Source organism: Trachymyrmex septentrionalis, unplaced genomic scaffold (assembly GCF_001594115.1).
Source record: "Trachymyrmex septentrionalis isolate Tsep2-gDNA-1 unplaced genomic scaffold, Tsep1.0 scaffold2, whole genome shotgun sequence".
Lineage (NCBI taxonomy): Eukaryota > Metazoa > Arthropoda > Insecta > Hymenoptera > Formicidae > Trachymyrmex > Trachymyrmex septentrionalis.
This window is the reverse complement of record NW_017305179.1, coordinates 636566-653568: the sequence shown is the minus strand read 5'-3', so window position 1 is coordinate 653568 and position 17003 is coordinate 636566. Positions and strand designations below refer to the sequence as shown.

General features: G+C 36.0%; 3 protein-coding genes across 7 annotated transcripts in view; 1 reads left to right on the top strand and 2 right to left on the bottom strand.

Moving 5' to 3' along the window:
- LOC108747440 overlaps positions 1-2262 on the bottom strand; it is a 2630-nt gene extending 368 nt beyond the window's left edge. The window contains exons 1-4 of the mRNA XM_018484899.1: positions 2110-2262; positions 1389-1818; positions 1137-1304; positions 152-372 (exon numbers count right to left, since the gene is read on the bottom strand). Of these exons, the coding sequence (XP_018340401.1) occupies positions 152-372; positions 1137-1304; positions 1389-1818; positions 2110-2194 (904 nt within the window). The 5' untranslated portion in view covers positions 2195-2262. The remainder of the gene's footprint in view (positions 1-151; positions 373-1136; positions 1305-1388; positions 1819-2109) is intronic.
- Positions 2263-4055: 1793 nt separating this feature from the next.
- Positions 4056-12188, bottom strand: LOC108747439 (protein wings apart-like). The gene is made up of 11 exons (XM_018484898.1): positions 11186-12188; positions 7900-9707; positions 7394-7642; positions 6968-7216; positions 6616-6840; positions 6271-6493; positions 5980-6195; positions 5715-5894; positions 5129-5217; positions 4901-5002; positions 4056-4824 (listed from the first exon to the last, which is right to left on the bottom strand). The coding sequence occupies exons 1-11, from the start codon at positions 11367-11369 to the stop codon at positions 4675-4677; spliced, it is 3675 nt and encodes a 1224-aa protein (XP_018340400.1). The 5' UTR covers positions 11370-12188; the 3' UTR covers positions 4056-4674.
- Positions 12189-14325: 2137 nt separating this feature from the next.
- LOC108747437 (ral GTPase-activating protein subunit beta) overlaps positions 14326-17003 on the top strand; it is a 9303-nt gene continuing 6625 nt past the window's right edge. For 2 of the 5 annotated variants that reach the window (XM_018484889.1, XM_018484893.1), the window contains exons 1-7: positions 14326-14594; positions 14754-15174; positions 15257-15283; positions 15394-15608; positions 15766-15949; positions 16028-16288; positions 16662-16850. In XM_018484889.1, the coding sequence (XP_018340391.1) occupies positions 14559-14594; positions 14754-15174; positions 15257-15283; positions 15394-15608; positions 15766-15949; positions 16028-16288; positions 16662-16850 (1333 nt within the window). In that variant the 5' untranslated portion in view covers positions 14326-14558. Of the gene's footprint in view, positions 14595-14753; positions 15175-15256; positions 15284-15393; positions 15609-15765; positions 15950-16027; positions 16289-16661; positions 16851-17003 lie in introns of those variants that run through there. The other 3 variants (XM_018484894.1, XM_018484890.1, XM_018484892.1) reach the window with 2 other exon arrangements.

Below are 17003 nucleotides of genomic sequence, written 5' to 3'. Positions count from 1 at the left end.
ATGTATATACATAGATACATCGTACATTATGTATATGCGCGCGTGCGCACACACACACACACGCGTATGTATACATGTGTGTGTGTGCGTGCGTGTGCGTGTGTGTGTACATAAAATAGAGAAAAATGACATCGTTATAATCGGTGCATACCTCCAATATCTTCCGTGTCATTATTTGATAAAGATTTATTTTTTACATTATTGTTCGAAGTAACTTTGATACTTTGTGTCAGTCTTGAGTTATCTGAGTCATCAATCTCTGAATCATCAATTTCTTCATCCAGCATTAAGGTATTAATTTTTTCGTTAGTAATATTATCATACTCTTCAGACATAATTTTTCTAATTAGCTGTTGCTTGATAAATGAGTTACTGTAAAATTATAACATTTGTTTTACAAAGCTAATTACAACATTAATACATTCGCGACCGTCGGCCAAGAATTTAGCCGAATGCAGTATATAATTTTTAAAAATTTATAGCTGAATATACTGCAAGGATCTGCTATTTAAATATGTGTGAATATAAAAAATATTGCTCCTCAATATAATGCTTAAAATTATTTGTTTGTTAAAATAAAAAAAAATTAAATATTACAAGCGCATACTGAAAAAGTATGGATTAAAAATTACTGAATTAAATATATTTTTTTAAAACAAATATAATGAATTTACTACAATGTAAAATTTAATATTTTTACAGATTAGTTGTATAAGTTGTCGTTGAGTAAATATGAGTTATGAAAATGTTGAATACCATCTCGTGTGACATATATAAGCATTATGAGTAGGAGTAATGCCGATAGTAATTTGAAAAGACATGCAACAAGTAATAAAGTTCTAGTCATTATAAAATATATATAAATTATGAATATGAAAGGATCGATAGCACAAGTAGCTTTAAGCCTAAGGTGGTCAACTTATGATCTGAAGATCAACCAAAATCGATTCCACCTGTGCTTCACAAACACGTTTTTCGCATTGAGATCGTTACTCCAATCTAGTTTCTGACTACTAATATTCAACTAAAAAATTTTAAATAACGTAGGCAGCATTCGTTACCAGCATTCAACTAAAGAATTTGAAATGATATAGAAGTATGTTACCAGTCTCAAATATAAATAATTTTAAACTTACAAATCCTTATCTTCCCAGTCCACACAGAGCCATGATTTTAAGTTGGGTGGTAAGTTTTGATCATCTGGAAGCCAGGGTTTTGCACCTACATATTGCAACTGTGGTACATATCGATACAGCTCATTATACCAGAAGCAACATTTCAAGAGTATATCTCTTGTATGAACCCTATTCAAATATAATATAAATATATCTCCGTTCGTGTAAAAAAAAATAATGTTAACTTTGATGAATCGTTTATAGGGACATTACCAAATTCTGCATACAGTAGCCAAAGGTATTAAAGCAAAATTCCACGCTTGACCCAATTTCATTCTGGTTAGCAAATAATACGAGGCAATCCACGAAATACTTTCTATTCTGGTCATTAGCTTACCAAAGCCTTGCGTTCTTGCAAGCACATATTCCAGATTTTGTCTACTAGGTAAACTATACATCCCGTCTCTCATTTGAATAAGAGATTTCAAAGTCACATAATCATTCTTCAGACACATTCTGTAATAATTGTCCAACGCTTTGCCCAACCTGACCATGGACATGAAGCCCTTGTCATTTCGAAATTTATCTTTCATTCGATAAATCAAGCGACTTAGGACTGCAACGTTTCTATGTAAATCATCCATCGATTCAAATTCATGGATCATTGCGCTTAATGCCTTCTTAAATCCAGATACATCAACACCTAAAAACGAAAACATTTACCTATAGATGTACATTTTTGCAATCACTTTATTGTTACAAGCTGTATTAGAAAGAAATTTTATGATAGGCAACAAATATATTAGCTCTTTCTCTCTCTCTCTCTCTCTTTCTCTTTCTCTCGAATAAATATTTCCTTCTTAATTAGTTTTTTTTTAATATAATACTCAAATGTTAATATCCATATCTACTAAAAAAAAAGATAATTATTTAGAACAACGAATTCGACACATTTTCACTTGGAAATATATAACCAAGATAAAACAAAATGTACCAGTCCTTTTAGCATCTAATGGCTTGACTTGCCACATTATATATGGCGGTCGCTCCAAAGTAACCTGATTCCAAAGTGCTATCATTTTTACAACTTTCAATGATATAATTATATTATATATAATTATATTATACACACAAAATGTGTACAACACAACCACGTGGCGCAAAACGCCACGATAATTCTAACCTCAATGGTAAACGACAAGCTAAGAGCGACTTTACAATACAAGTGTAGAAGATCGTGAAGAATTGACCATTTACAGTCGATCTTCCCTCCACTAGTTTCACTGTGATTGGTTAGCTTGCTATCCTCGGCTTTCGAGCGATGATCGTTTATCGACATTCGATACCTCGCAAAGGGCCGTTGGTGGGTGATTTTATTTCTGATCGAATTTCATCATCTTAAAAATTTTGGTTTTAAAAGTGAAACCCTTGACTATGCATTGTATCGAACTCCCCCCGCTGTGAGGAACCACGAATCCTATCCGAAGGTATATGACGTTGCTCTTTCCTCTTTGTGCATGTGCGACTTGGCTCGATGATACGTCTATAACATTTCTGAAAACTTTTTCCTAAATTGTAATGAATAATGATATTAATGATGAAATGTTAATTGAAATTGTAATGAATACTGATGAAGTATTACTAAATTTCATATTGAAATATGTACCAATTATTTGACCACTTAGTATTATTTTTATTAAAATTTTATTATTATTTATTAAAAATTCATTAAGAAGGCTTTTATTTGAATTGGGTTGAAAAAATTGATTTTTTTTTTACATTTTCTTGAAGTTTAATATTTCAAGAATACTCAGTTTTAAATTATATTCGCAAAACCGACGAAGTTACAAGACCTTAAAGCGGTCACGCACAGGCAGGTAGAAAATATATTCAATAGTTTCGGACGTCTCGACGATTTTTGCCTACCTGACAGATACTAACAATAGCCCTTTCCTGAGCAGGGAGGGGAGAGGGCTTTCCATTGAAAGCGAATATGCGAGAAAAGTCACGATTTTAAGTGTTTTTCTCGAAACAATGTTTTAAAATTGGTGGACACTATCTCGAGAATTATAAATTATCCAATCGAGTTCAAATTTGGAAAGTTTTGTTAAATAAATTTCTGCCAAGGGTGTACCTATAAAACTGCTGACTTTTTAAAATTAAAAATTTTTTTAGGAGCCTCCAAAAATAAATAAAAAAAACCCCATACTTTTTATGTTTGCTAAATTCGTATAAATGAATACTAATATTTTTAAAAACGCGTTTAATTAAAATTGTTTGCTTTTCTTAGGCATTTTTACATCTACTATCATAATTACGAAAGCGAAAAAGAAAATTAGTTGTCTGCTTTGTATGTCTGTTTTCAGGAAATAGCCGTACCTCTTACTCACAGGAAACGGCTAGACTTGTTTATACCTGTTAGGCAGGCAAAAACAGCCGGGACGTTGGGAATTATTGAATTATTTTCTACCTGCCTGCGCGGTGACCGCTTTAACGTCTTGTAACTTTGTCAATTTTGCGAATATCGTTATAATTTTTGAACTGCATGAGTACTCTTGAAATGTAAAACTTTAAGAAAATACAAAAAAATCGATTTAAACGGAATAAATGTAATCATACATATATTTAATAACATATATTTAAAAAAAGTATTTTATTCTACATAGGTTCTTCAATATACCTCAGCGATAATTTTACTACAAATGTAACAACGTATTACGTGTGTGTCTTCTGCTCTCTTTAATTTTATTATATATTAGAACGTGAATATCTCGTACCCTTGCACCACATCAACCATATAATCCGTCTTACGTTTTGTATTTAGTGCTAAATGGGATCCAATAATTCGAAATGCGGATATAAGATACAGTTATAATTTATAAATTTACATTTACAAGGCTTATAATATAATTTTAATATTAAAATAATCCTTACGCATATTAAAAAGAAAAAAAGGAAAGAAAAAAACGCTGTTGAATTTCGAGCCGGTTACAATGTACAATGATCAATGCTGGTCGATCATTTAAAAAGTTTTAAAACGCATTAGATATTTTATTTTAAAAATCGATTGTACAATTTTAAGATCTCGTGTACAGAAAGTGAATCAGGTAGGCTGGCAAGAAGCTTATCGCATCAATTATTCTTCTTGGCAGTCTCTCTTTAAAAGAAGGGGGCTGCTCGTTAAATCGAATAATTATCGTGATATCGTGTAAACAGTAACGATATAATTGCGATAAGTGCCCTGTAATTATACAAGATGTGTTTCTGTACGTAAATTCAAAGTTATCCTATTTTATTTTACTTAAACTAGAATATAAGCTAGAGCTTCCACAATCGTAAATAAGGAAATAAGTCGAATCATATCATAATTAATAATAATAATGAGACCTACAATAAATTACGTAAATGAATAAATATGTATCAAAATATACGAATATGAAACAGGTTCATTCATATTGTAATAAAAAGATTTTTTTTCTGTTGGACAAAAAATACAACTTTGGCTCTTTGTGTACGCCAGATGAAAGAAATGCTGTCAGGTGTGTGCATAACATATCGATCAAGATGAAGTTAAGTCAAGCATCGTGTTGGTGTCTTCTAACGCTGGCAATGGTAACTCATTCTTTTCCTCTTCGATTCTAGCATCCGACATCTTTAGGAACTTGATTACCTTTTCGGTAGCGGCGATTCCGCAACTACTCACTTCGTTCTGAAACAAATGCGCGTGACAAATGTTATAATGTTTTTTTCAAATCAAATGGGATATTTCTCGAATGAATACTTACCGATGCCGTTAGATTCATAAAGTTGAAGAACTTTTGAAGTACAGATACCATAGTGGCGAAGTTCTTGTCTGGTAGTCTACTTCGTACTAGCGACTCGTACTCCTATACAATAGAAAAAAGATTTAATAAGAAAAAAAGAACTATACTTAAGATACGTAAATTATTAGACATATAACAGATAGATTAATAATACTTTTTACTTATATAATTGCGTTTAAAATTTTTTACCTTGTTATCCATTATTAAGTATCCAAGTAACAGTACTACATATGCTCCGATTAGTGTATGCTCCATATGTCGTCCAGCTTTCTGTAACACTGTAAAATAATAATCTTATGGTTATATTGTAATAAAAAATCACAAATGCATTTGGGCATTCTCATGAAATATATAAATTAATTTTTAAAAAACATAAGTATATTGGATTTTTTCTTCAAAAAAATTTTAAAGGTTTCTGTCGATTATTTCTAACGTTAAATATCTCAACATAAGTAACAATTTCACTTTTTTAGACAGAAATTATAGTAAATAATAATAGTAAGTTTTAAAATAAGTAACTATGAATGCACTAATAATATCAAAAGAAAATCTTACATTGTCTATTAAACCGATGAGTAAGATTGACGAGAGCTTTAATAATCTGTGATTTTTTTTTACAATTTCTTGAAAGAATGTACTTCTTCAAAGAATGTCGTTAAAAATTGATTTGTTCAAGCAATGACTATTCTATGCATTATTATTAATAAACTTTGAACAAAATTAGATATCAAGATAGATATGTATGCATGCACATACAAGTAAATATTATACAAACATTTCGTAACGGTCTCTTCGATAAATTCTTCCTGAGATTTAGAGGTGCTCGATACTCTTTCTGTTTGCTCAGAATCTTTCTTTCCGTCTAAGATCGCGTCTGTTTTCTGTTCCTCGGCCCGCGCGAGTTCCTCTTGCTTGTAAAATAAATCGATCAGAGACGCTACGCCGCTTTCCTCCGCTGAAAGTACGCAATTATAAAAATAAAGGTCTTGTATTCCTACAATTTACTACATTAAAGAAGTGTAAAAATCAGGTATACTTACCATCAAAAATATTTTCTAATGACGGAGGTGCCTTCGAGTTAATAAGAAGTTGCTTGTTATCGTCGCACTGCTCTACTAAATTTATTAACAGAATTAATGCCAACATCATCATATCAAATCGTTTTTCTTCTGGGAGTGATTCAGGCACACGTAATAAAAGAAACAAACTACAATCCAAAACGCCAACCTGTGCGCCAACTGATCTGCTGCCGAAAGCTGTGTAAAAAAATACATATTTATTTTAAAATAAATAACTATAAATGCACTATTAATATCAAAAGAAAATCTTACATTGTCTATTAAATCGATGAGTAAGATTGATGAGAACTTTAATAATTGCAAAAAGACATTCTCTTACAACAGCACCAGTGGAACTTTTATCGCTTGGATCAGTTGTTGGATAAACAGGAATCTCCTGTCCACATAAGTGATATAAACTAGCTAACGTGCTTACTAATACTCCATTCTCATACTTTAATAAATATGCCTGATTCTCTTCGTTCATATGTGTTACCTAAAAAAAAGTCGCAATGTTTAACCTCTCTTTATTACTCATTCTTCTTTATAATATGGCGTATCATACAGGGGGGGGGGGGTGAGGGGGAGGAAGGAGGAACAAAAGAAAAAAGCACTTACATTTTCTAAGACGCGTAAACATCTGTCAACTTTACGTAATTTGTCTAATAAAGGATCTGTCCAACCAGATCTTAAAACATTCTGGCTGTTAATATGACGGTGACATTCTCGAATTGTCTTTACAATATGTTCCAAGCCACCTAGTCCTCGTAATTCTTCTTTGAACCATTCTCCAGCGCGTTTTGACGTAAGACTCAAAAGTGTCTCCATAGCGAGCTGACCAACCTGTTGTGTAAAATCAACGTATTATGAATTATTCGACAATAGAAATAAACCTACATAAATATAAACGCGTGTACATGTGTACAGAAATAAATATAAATGCAAAGAATGCGTATCGAAAAGTACTTACGGTGATATTATCTAAATTTAGATGCTTAGCATGTCCTTGAGCTTGTATATCAGCACATAACTGACGTACTTTTTCTTTATTTTTCAGTAATTCAGCATGACTGAGACCACAATCATCAAGAGCATCCTTATGGCTGGCATCAGATTCTAACAGACTTAACATTAATTCCAAACAATCGCGATCAAGATCCATAGCAAGACGATCTTGACTTAATACAAACATTACTGTAGCTGTGCATAGACCAAGGCTCTACAAATGATAATAATAATAACAACAACAATAATAATAATAATAGTTATCAGCATACAATTATTATATATATATACTAAAGAGTCAATTTAATAAGGAAAGTACTTAATGTAATATGTAATATGTAATATGGATATATAGAAATGAATAAAACTTTGTCATATGCGAGAATTATACCTGATCTTTAGTTGCATCATGAAGAGCTTTAAAAAACTTGGCAACAGTTCCATGAGCACGCACGTGCATACGAAATGCAGGAGCCATACACTTGCTTGCTAATCGTATGGCTGAAAGGCAACGAGTAGCATTTGGATTATTTTCTCTCAAAGTATCCAAGATATACTCCACATCGTCATTAAACTCCTGGAATTCTCCACTTTCTTGTATCTGATGGGCTTTCTTTACATTCTTTACTACAGTATAAAACTGAAAAGCAAAATAAAGGTTAAATAAATATATGTTGAATCAAAATAAATCGCATGTATTACAACGCATTTTCATATTTATAATTTGCTGTCTTATAACATAACTGGAAATGAGAATAATTCTACTTATAAATTCATAACACAAAGAATTCGTGGAAGTCTTTTATCAACAAAAACTATGTATTATAATAGATCTTCAAGGAAACAATCAATATTCCACAATATAATAATTATATTATCAGTATACAATATACTCACTCCTTTAACTTTTTTGCCACAGCGAACGCTCGTGACCGCATCGGCTTCGTCCTCGAAATCCACATCGGTCGTAGGATAAGTCACAACCCTCGTCAACTGCGAAGGTTCAAACTCTTCCTCGTATGCCACCGGTCCAGCACTGCTAGAACCGGACGCAGTAGTCGGCGTGCTGTTGCCAGTGTTAGGCGTATCCGTAGCAGTAGATTCCTTATCACTGTCGCACCATTTGTGCTTGTACAACGCTCGCCTCTTGTTCCCATTCGTCGCGCCTGTCGAACGGCTCTTAAAGATACTGCCTTTCTTAGCGGCGGGCTTGGTCGACGAAACACTAGTCGACGGTGGATCCGAGGTCTGCAATTCCGAAACCGTGCTCGTCACGTGCAGTGGTATTTCACTCTCGGCGTTTCCACTAGCACCTTCACTATCACTACTTGAAAACCAATCCTGATCCACCAAGGTTTTGGCTGCAATCTCGACGGTGGCGATGGTGTCAGTTGTTCCACGGGTCAGTAGTTCCGGCTCCAATTCAGGATCAAGTTCTGCTTCTGGTTCAGGTTCGAATTGTTGCGCGATCGTGACGGGTTCGGTCACAACTTCATTGACCGGGATATCTATAGAGCAATGTTGTTCAATTTGATTTACGATGCTCTCTGATGTTGTGTCTTCTGTATTCTCCGTATTGTCATTGTCATTGTCATTATCATTGTCTTCGGTACCGGTGGCCAATGTCGGTGGTGCTACTGGTGATGATGGTGGTGAAAGTGATGGTGACGGTGGTGATGGTGATGGTGGTGATGGTGATGGTGCTGGTGGTGGTTGTGGTCTTGTGTCGGAATCGCTTGATAATATATCGATCAGCTCTTGAGTTGTAGTTGGCAGTGGCTGATCGCGTCCGATCAATGGCTCGATCGTCGGTTTCGAGGGATACGTTGAGCTGCAGTCAGTCTTAACGATGTCGTAATGGGAGATAAGTGTATTATTGGAATCCGTCACCGATTTTCTCAGCGTCAAAGAGAGGCCGGAACCATGGGAGTTGGAAGTGATCGGCGTCGTCGACGGCGCCACGACGGAAGTCATCGCCGTTGAGTCCAAGTGTAAATTCTTAGCGCGACTACGTGTTGTCCGTCGCATATCCGAATTATCTAACGGAATCGACACGGTGGAGACAACAGGTTGATGCGCACGTAAGGATCTATGATCGGACTTGAGAGACGTTTCTGTATTGAAGGTCTTACGTTCGATGTCCACCTTCGAGGGACTAGCGAGGGGAGTAGAAATCCTATAAGTGTCAGGTTCGAGATCCTGAGTATCCTGATGTACGTCCCCACAAACCAATCGCGCCGTACCTTTGCATATTCTCAGTACGATCGGCGGTTTGCTCTCCTCCCGATTGGGAGTGTCGGGCGTATCGGTGCTATCTAAACTTTCTACTACTTTCTTAATTGAAGCATGTGACACTTTTGTTACAGCCTGCTGTTGCTGCTGCTGTTGCTGTTGCTGTTGCTGTTGCTGCTGCTGCTGCTGTTGCTGCTGCTGCTGTGGGGGTTGCTTCGGGGCGCGAGCCCTCCCATATTGCGAATCAGGTACTTGTCTGTAGATTGCCACATCCTGGCGAGATTCTTCGATCACAGGCGGGACATTTCGGCTCTTGAAGAATTTCTTCGGCTTGACGACCGCGGACTCCGATTTGTTGTCCGGATCAGTTTCGAAAGAAAATGGATCCTTTCCAGGATTTACACGATTCTGATTCCCATAATCGAGTTTCATTCTCTTTGCGCCAAAAGTATTATGTATATCATCTCTCCTCCCTGAAAATGAAATAATTCTGCAATGCTGAACATGACGTTTTATGGAAATATATTACGGGTTGATGAAGACTGAAGATAGGTTGTTAAATAATTTAAACAGTATTTTAAATATATCATCAGATATCTTAAGATTGATAATGCTTCTAGATAAAGAAATGTTTCAATTAACAGAAAGGTATTTTATATATAATTATCTATTCATTTATTTATATATAAGACAACAAAATAAAATATTTATGCATAAATGCTGTATAAAGTATAGGATAATTTCAGAGTTTATGTAATATTATTCTATTAAATTTCCAAATGTCAAATTCTATTAAACAGAACCATATGGTATCACTACAGTTAAATATGGACATTATATCATTGAGATAAAATCAGTTGATTGTGCCAGCTTCTAAAAATAAATCTTGTCAATTTAAATCACTTTTACTTTACAAGAATAGATTACAGTCGTTACTCTCAGTGTTAAAAAGTAATTCTTTAAAATTTACAACTGTAAGAAAAACACATAATTTTTGTTGCTTATTTTTACCAATGTTATTATTTGCCAATGTGTGTTTATTATATTTTTACCAATGTAATTTTTATCAATATTAACTTTAATCTCAATTTAATTTATTTTGACCTTTTTCTAATTCTTAGAATTAGAAAAACTGAAAAGGAAGTTAAATCGAGATTAAAGTTAATCTATATTGATAGAAATAAACCCAATGTTATTATGTTTATCAACATTATGCATTAGTGAATATATTTTAATTTTCACTCGATAAATATTCTTGCTAAATGCGTACATATCCAAGAAAGGAATATCGGCCATAACAACGATAAATATTTGTATATAAAACTTTCTTTTATGACTTTTCTCTACATTATGAGAAAACATTTCATCTCAATATCATCATTGTTTCAAGATACAAAAAATGTATGTATAATTAATAAGTTTATAAATATGTTCCTCTCTTTACATCATAAACACAGCAAATTTATTTTGATGTTTAATGCATGTTTCTATTAATATAGATTAACTTTAATTTCGGTTCATTTATAACTGATTCTTTACCTTTTTCTAATTCCAAGAATTAAACGAAGATTAAGAGCAATTGCAATTACTCTTAATCCTTGTTTAATTCTTAGAATTAGAAAAAGAATCAGTTATAAATCAAGATTAGAATTAAACTACATTGTGATAGAAACAGATATAATTCTCAGAATCGGAAAGAGGTGAAATTAATTGAACCAAGATCAAAATTAAATTACATTAGTAGAAACAGGCGTATATATTTCAATCTATAAAGTTGGCCAGCAACGTGGCCAACGTATAATTTTATTGTTTACAAAATACATTTCCCTCCTTCATAACAGCCATCGATCGCCGTGTAAAAAGTAACTTCCAAAAGTGCTGTTGTAGCAGCAATCACCACGTACATCTAACGTAAACATAGAGCGATAAAGTGTTTCTTTTTTTTTTTTACCGTTGATATTCGTGCTCCTGATAGAAGTAAACGATGTTATGCCCCATTTGCCGACGGTGCCCGCGGACTTGGCTGCGGACGGGCGATTGCTGTTTTCGCGGAAGAGCTTGTCGAATTGAATGCTGCCGGGTGTTACACTGCTGACCTTGCGGCTGTAGGACTTGGTGTAACTGCGGGACGTCATTGTGCGCGCGTCTCGTGGATCCTCTTCGGCATCGCAGGATGATACAGACGATAATGACGCAATCTATCCTCGTGCCCGTCGGTGACGAGCGGCTGCGCGCCGCGCGCGCTCACGACGTGGGTGCCGCGGCCTCCGGAGCATCCGAAGCGCGACCGTCCACCGTTTCCTTTTTCACCGGGTGCGTGTCGTATCGACGACAGCGGGCAGCCGAAATTCGGACCGATTCAGCTGTGGCGGATGGCGGTGTCCCGCGGCGGTGCGATAACGTGCACCGAAACAAACGCCATATTATGAGCTACTCTGACTCTGACGCGCACGAGACGGAGACGGAGACGGGGAGCCTCTCTCATTCGCTCTCCCTCTCGTACGCTTTGTTTGCACGTACGTTCGTACGTACGTTCGTACGTTCGTTCGTTCGTTCGTTCGTTCGCTCGCTCACTCTCTCGCTCGCTCGCTCGCTCGCTTGTTTGTTCCGTTCGCGCGCGACGCCGAGATGATAAATTCGATTAGCGATTGGAACGATCCCGGTCGGGCGCTGTGCCGCGCGACCGCGATACTCCACTACTTCTCGGCACCTCGGCACTTACTGCTAATGCCTCTACCGCTTTCTTCGTCGTGCTCGTCGTCGACTAAACTCCACTATCGTTGTTTCTCCGCTCTTTGTCCACCACTCGGCTACCATTAATTTCTGAGACTCGTGGGGATTATTAATCATCAACATAGATCTTGAGCCATCTGCCGATTTTTTTTTTCGTTTCGGGATTTAGATACACGTATATAGAGGTGTATACATATATATGTATATTACGCAGAGTGGAGAGGGAGAATGGAGTGTCGACACTCCATACGATATTTACCACTTCTACCAGTAGATAGAATACGCATATGACTATCCTAAAGTCACTAGATTAGTAATAGGTCTGTTCGCGTGGCGTGAGATCCCCAAATACGAGAATAAATGAAATATAAAAGAGAATTTTTTTTTTAATCGTTTATTGAACGAGAATAAAAAAATATAAAGGAAATAAATTATTTTTCTATTTAATTCCCTGCTACATTGATACATTTTTGCCAGCGTATAGGCAATTTGGCGATCCTGTTTTCGAATTCTCTCAATTCTTTAATTTGATCGGCCCAAACAATTGATAATTGCATTGAGACAAATCTTTCCATACAATTATCATTTGTTTGAATCACTAAAGAAGAATTGGGAGGACAATACAATTCGTGGACGATGCGAGTGTAGAAAAATAGCTGCAGACACAACCTATTAGTTTTTATGAAAACGGGATCGCCAAACTGCCTGTTCGCTGAAAAAATATATTAATGCAGCAGGGAACTATGTAGAAAAATAATTTTTCTTTATATTTTTATTCTTATTCAATAAATATATAGTAAAAAACATTCTCGTTACCTTTTGCATCAGTTCGTTTTTTTTTTCCTTTTCTTCCTCCTGGAGAGAAAAAGAGGAAAAATGAACTGGTGCAAGAGTTCAGCCAAAAGAAGAAGAAGAAAGGCCTTATATTTGATCTACTCTCGTATTTTTGTACTTAAAATGAGATAGATATATATTTGGCATTGAAAAGAGTGAAAGCAAAGATGCCGAGTGCAAAAAGTGCAAGCAACGCAAACAGACCTAATCTTTTTCACTTTTGACTTTGACAAATATCAAACATATATAGTCCAGAATAGTTCAGCCACAAAAAATAGGCTTCTAAATGGCGATCGAAATAGTCAATAGTAGAGACTAGAGACTGTCCAATCAGAGTCTGGACATTTTCTCCCTGATTTGTGATTGGTCCGACATTTTTTATCCATTCCGTTTAAATGCATAATGAAAATATAATATGTTTTTACTTTAAATGCGTGATGCATGGCCATGGATTTGGTATTGTAATATTTATGGTTAGACACTACTAAATTTTTACGTTTTTGAAATTTTAATTGCTAGTCGCTTGAACGTGCCAAAATTTGTCAAGAAGTATGAAGCTAAAGCTCGATATCCACGATGCTAGAAATCGGTCCAAGATCTCGGACAGAGAAAGAATTAACAAATTACATTTGAACATTTTGATCACATGACCATTGTGATTGGTCAATTCTTTCTACATCTGGGATCTCGGACCGATTTTTAGCATCGTGGACACAAGGCTTTATAGATCATCTCTATAGAGCTGCAACTTGCAGCGTCATTGTAGCGTAAGATAAAATGAGATAGCACGATTTTTCTTTTTCGCACAATTTCGATGAAAATTGGCAGCCATTTCAGTTGGTCAGACTCTGATTAGAGGATCTTTAGATATGCGATGATTTCAGCGCTGTAGATAAAAACACATTGATGTATTTAATCGATGAATAAAAGAATTCTTTGATGCATTTGCATTTCACGTGATTGATCAATTGATGATCAATTAAAAAATTCACCCTATTATATTTCCAGAGAAAAACCTGAAAGTGGATAAACATCCCGGCTTTTTTCGTATACCAATCCTCGTAAGGTAATATCCACGTTTTTATGTTTCTTTTCCATACTATTACATGAATTAAACAAGGACGAATTGGGGCGAATATGATTATCAGGTGATATTTCATTTATGCATTTTTGTCGTTTGACAAATGTGTGCAGGACAGAAAGATTCTTGGATCTCTGTATCTTATAGCCATCAACAGAAACTTGGAAAATTTGTCATACGACAAAAACGCACGAATGAAATAACATCCTTCTACATAGTAGCATTGAAAGAATCACAAAAATGTAGACATTATCCTACGAGATTTGATATCGACATATGATCTTTTATTCGCTTTATCAGTAGTAGGTAGTGCAGTACATTAATGGGTCATATAGTAGCAGTCTGATTTATTGATTCCATTTAAATTTTTTTTACATCGGGCCGATAAATCAGATTGCTACTATGATCCAAAGGATTAATGCATGTTTATCACATACGTCTATTATCTGTGGGTTGATAACTGTCGAAGCCACTGTCAGAGTCAGCTGTCAAACGTGCGGAATGTCAAAGAGATCGATCAATGACCCGACGACGGATGTCAGCTGAGAGATGGATCACGTGAAGTGAAGTTTTTCTTCTATCTTGTGTCATAAACGTTATTGACTCAGTTAACTCCAGTATTCATCTTCGTCTAAATTGCTTCTTAAATATAGGGCGTATAGGCGTGTAATAATCTATGAATTTAGGCGTATTCAACAGAGTTAATCTTAAGGTGATTATATTCGGCAGATTGTATTCTTCATTTAATTACATCTTTTATCTATTTACATTATTTATATCATGTTCAATCTTAATTATCTTCTATCTAGTGTCTTTACTGTCTTTAGTTTTTATTGTATGGGAGAAGCTCAATGTTTCTACATGTTTTTAGGATTCCCAAGGAGGGATGTATTCAGAATGGGCCTCATTGAGCACTCTGATCCAACAAGGCTCGGAGGAAAGCCAAAGTGTATTGGAGAAATTTCCCCCTGGTGCAGGCAAGGAGGTCGCACTATCCATAGTTCGACAACTCGCTGCAAACCTGGGCATCACCCAGGCAGGAGAGCCTAGTCCTCTCTCCACCGACAGGGAGGTGCAATGGTGCATGGAGGTGATATGTTTTGGTTTGTCGTTGCCGCTGGCTGAGCACGACACCGTCAGAGATTGCGTGAACATATATTGCGAGTGGCTGTCTGCTCTATACTCAACACCAAAGATCTCTGTGCCCAGACCAATTGTGGATGACCCAAACTTCTATGCTAGAAAGATCATAAGTCATTTTCACAATCTGTTTGTTCCAAGGAAAGGGGAAGGTAAGAGAAGATTTAAATTTTTTTTACGTGTCAAATTTACTGTCTGATCCTTTTGATCAAAGGCTCATTTTCTTTCCTAAAGTCTGGCCTTTTCTGTATCAGGATCTAGGTAATTCACGATATACATATTACTTTTCTCTGAAGACATTTATATCAATTTGCAAAATGAATACTTATACCAATATCTGTAATACATCACCTTTCGATGAATGTTTCTAGGTACAGACACTATAAATCGGCAAGCTGTCCTGTGTCATCGAGTACTTAGAACTTTGCAGCAAATTGCAAGAGGTCCTGCAACACTGGAGAGAGAAACATGGGAAAGCTTACTATTGTTTCTCATCGGTATTAACGACGCACTATTAGCACCACCAGCAACTAGGGAAGATGCAGGAGAGCAGTTATGTGAGAGAGTGCTCGGTGTATTGTTAGAGGTGTGGAAATATTCTAATTAATTAAGGATGTACCAGGTATACAGTTTCTGCAAAAAGTGACTGAAATTGGAAATTCACTTTTTGCAGAAACTGTATACCTGATACATCCTTAAACTTATAACCAATCATAAACTTACATAAAACGAAATTTTTTCAGGTCTGGCTGGTCTCCTGTGAACGCAGTTTTCCTTCACCTCCGTTATGGCGAACATTACGAGAATCTTGCCTGCGATGGCGTCACAGATTGGCTTTAGTAGAGCAGTGGAACCGCGTGTGTCTTGCTCTTACAGCGAGGCTGCTGCATATTATGTATGGACCAATGTTTCCCGAATTGAAAATAAGTATGTGCCTTTAATATACGCATTAACAAAGTGCGCACATTGTTTGCAGTATTACGATAAATAAAATTCTGTTAATAGGCGAGGAAGACACGCAGCTAGTACAACCCACTATGTCGGACGAAGCAGTGGCACAGGCATGGTATAGATTGTTGCGTACTATCGGTGATCCCGTAGACTTGTGTAGACCCGCTGTTGTCTCGCAGACCCAGGCGTTTCTGCAATACGCTATCGCCAGTCCTAATGTCATAGATCCATGCCAGCATCCGTGTTTGCAAAGCTTGCCGCAAATATTTCTGAAAGCGATAAAAGGCATAGCGGGTCAGGTCGACGCTTTCCTCGGTAAGTCAAGGCTGTCGATTTAATACTACAAAAGTACCAAGCGAATAAATTATTATGAAAATAATAAATTAAATATGTTATTTAATATAAAGGATATATTTATTTAACAGTTTTAGAATATATTTTTACACAAGAAATATATTAATTAAAAAAAATAGAAACGATCAATAATGACCGCTCGGTTACTTTTAGTGTTAATCGAACGTTTAATTCGTGATCTATCTCAAAAAGACTTATAAATTATCTTAGGGGCAAGAAGATGTCAAATGTATATCTCCTGAAATTTGTTTCTATCTATGACACTCGCACACCTGTCGGCTTGTTCACCTGTATTTGCAATGGTGGCGGTTGCACATTGTCGCAAATGTTTTAGGAGTTTCACAGGCATGCTGTTGGGAAGAATGTTGCGTATCCAACGTTACAGGAAACAGCGGCATCAGCAGCGGGGGTGTTGGATGGGACAGGTCGAGCAGCAGGGATCAGCCTCAGCCTTCCCCCACACCCCCAACTCAACGCAGACTTGCCAAAAGTTTCAGTGTCACTCCTTCTGCAGTTACTAAGGGTATCTCAGTGCAATACTTTCTCTCTTGCCAATATGATATTATACTCAATCAGTTAATTCCTTTCTGCTAAGATCTGAAGTCACAGATACTGTATAGCACTCTCATTTTGTATCATAGTTTTCCTTTTATACTATATGCTATACTTTATTCCA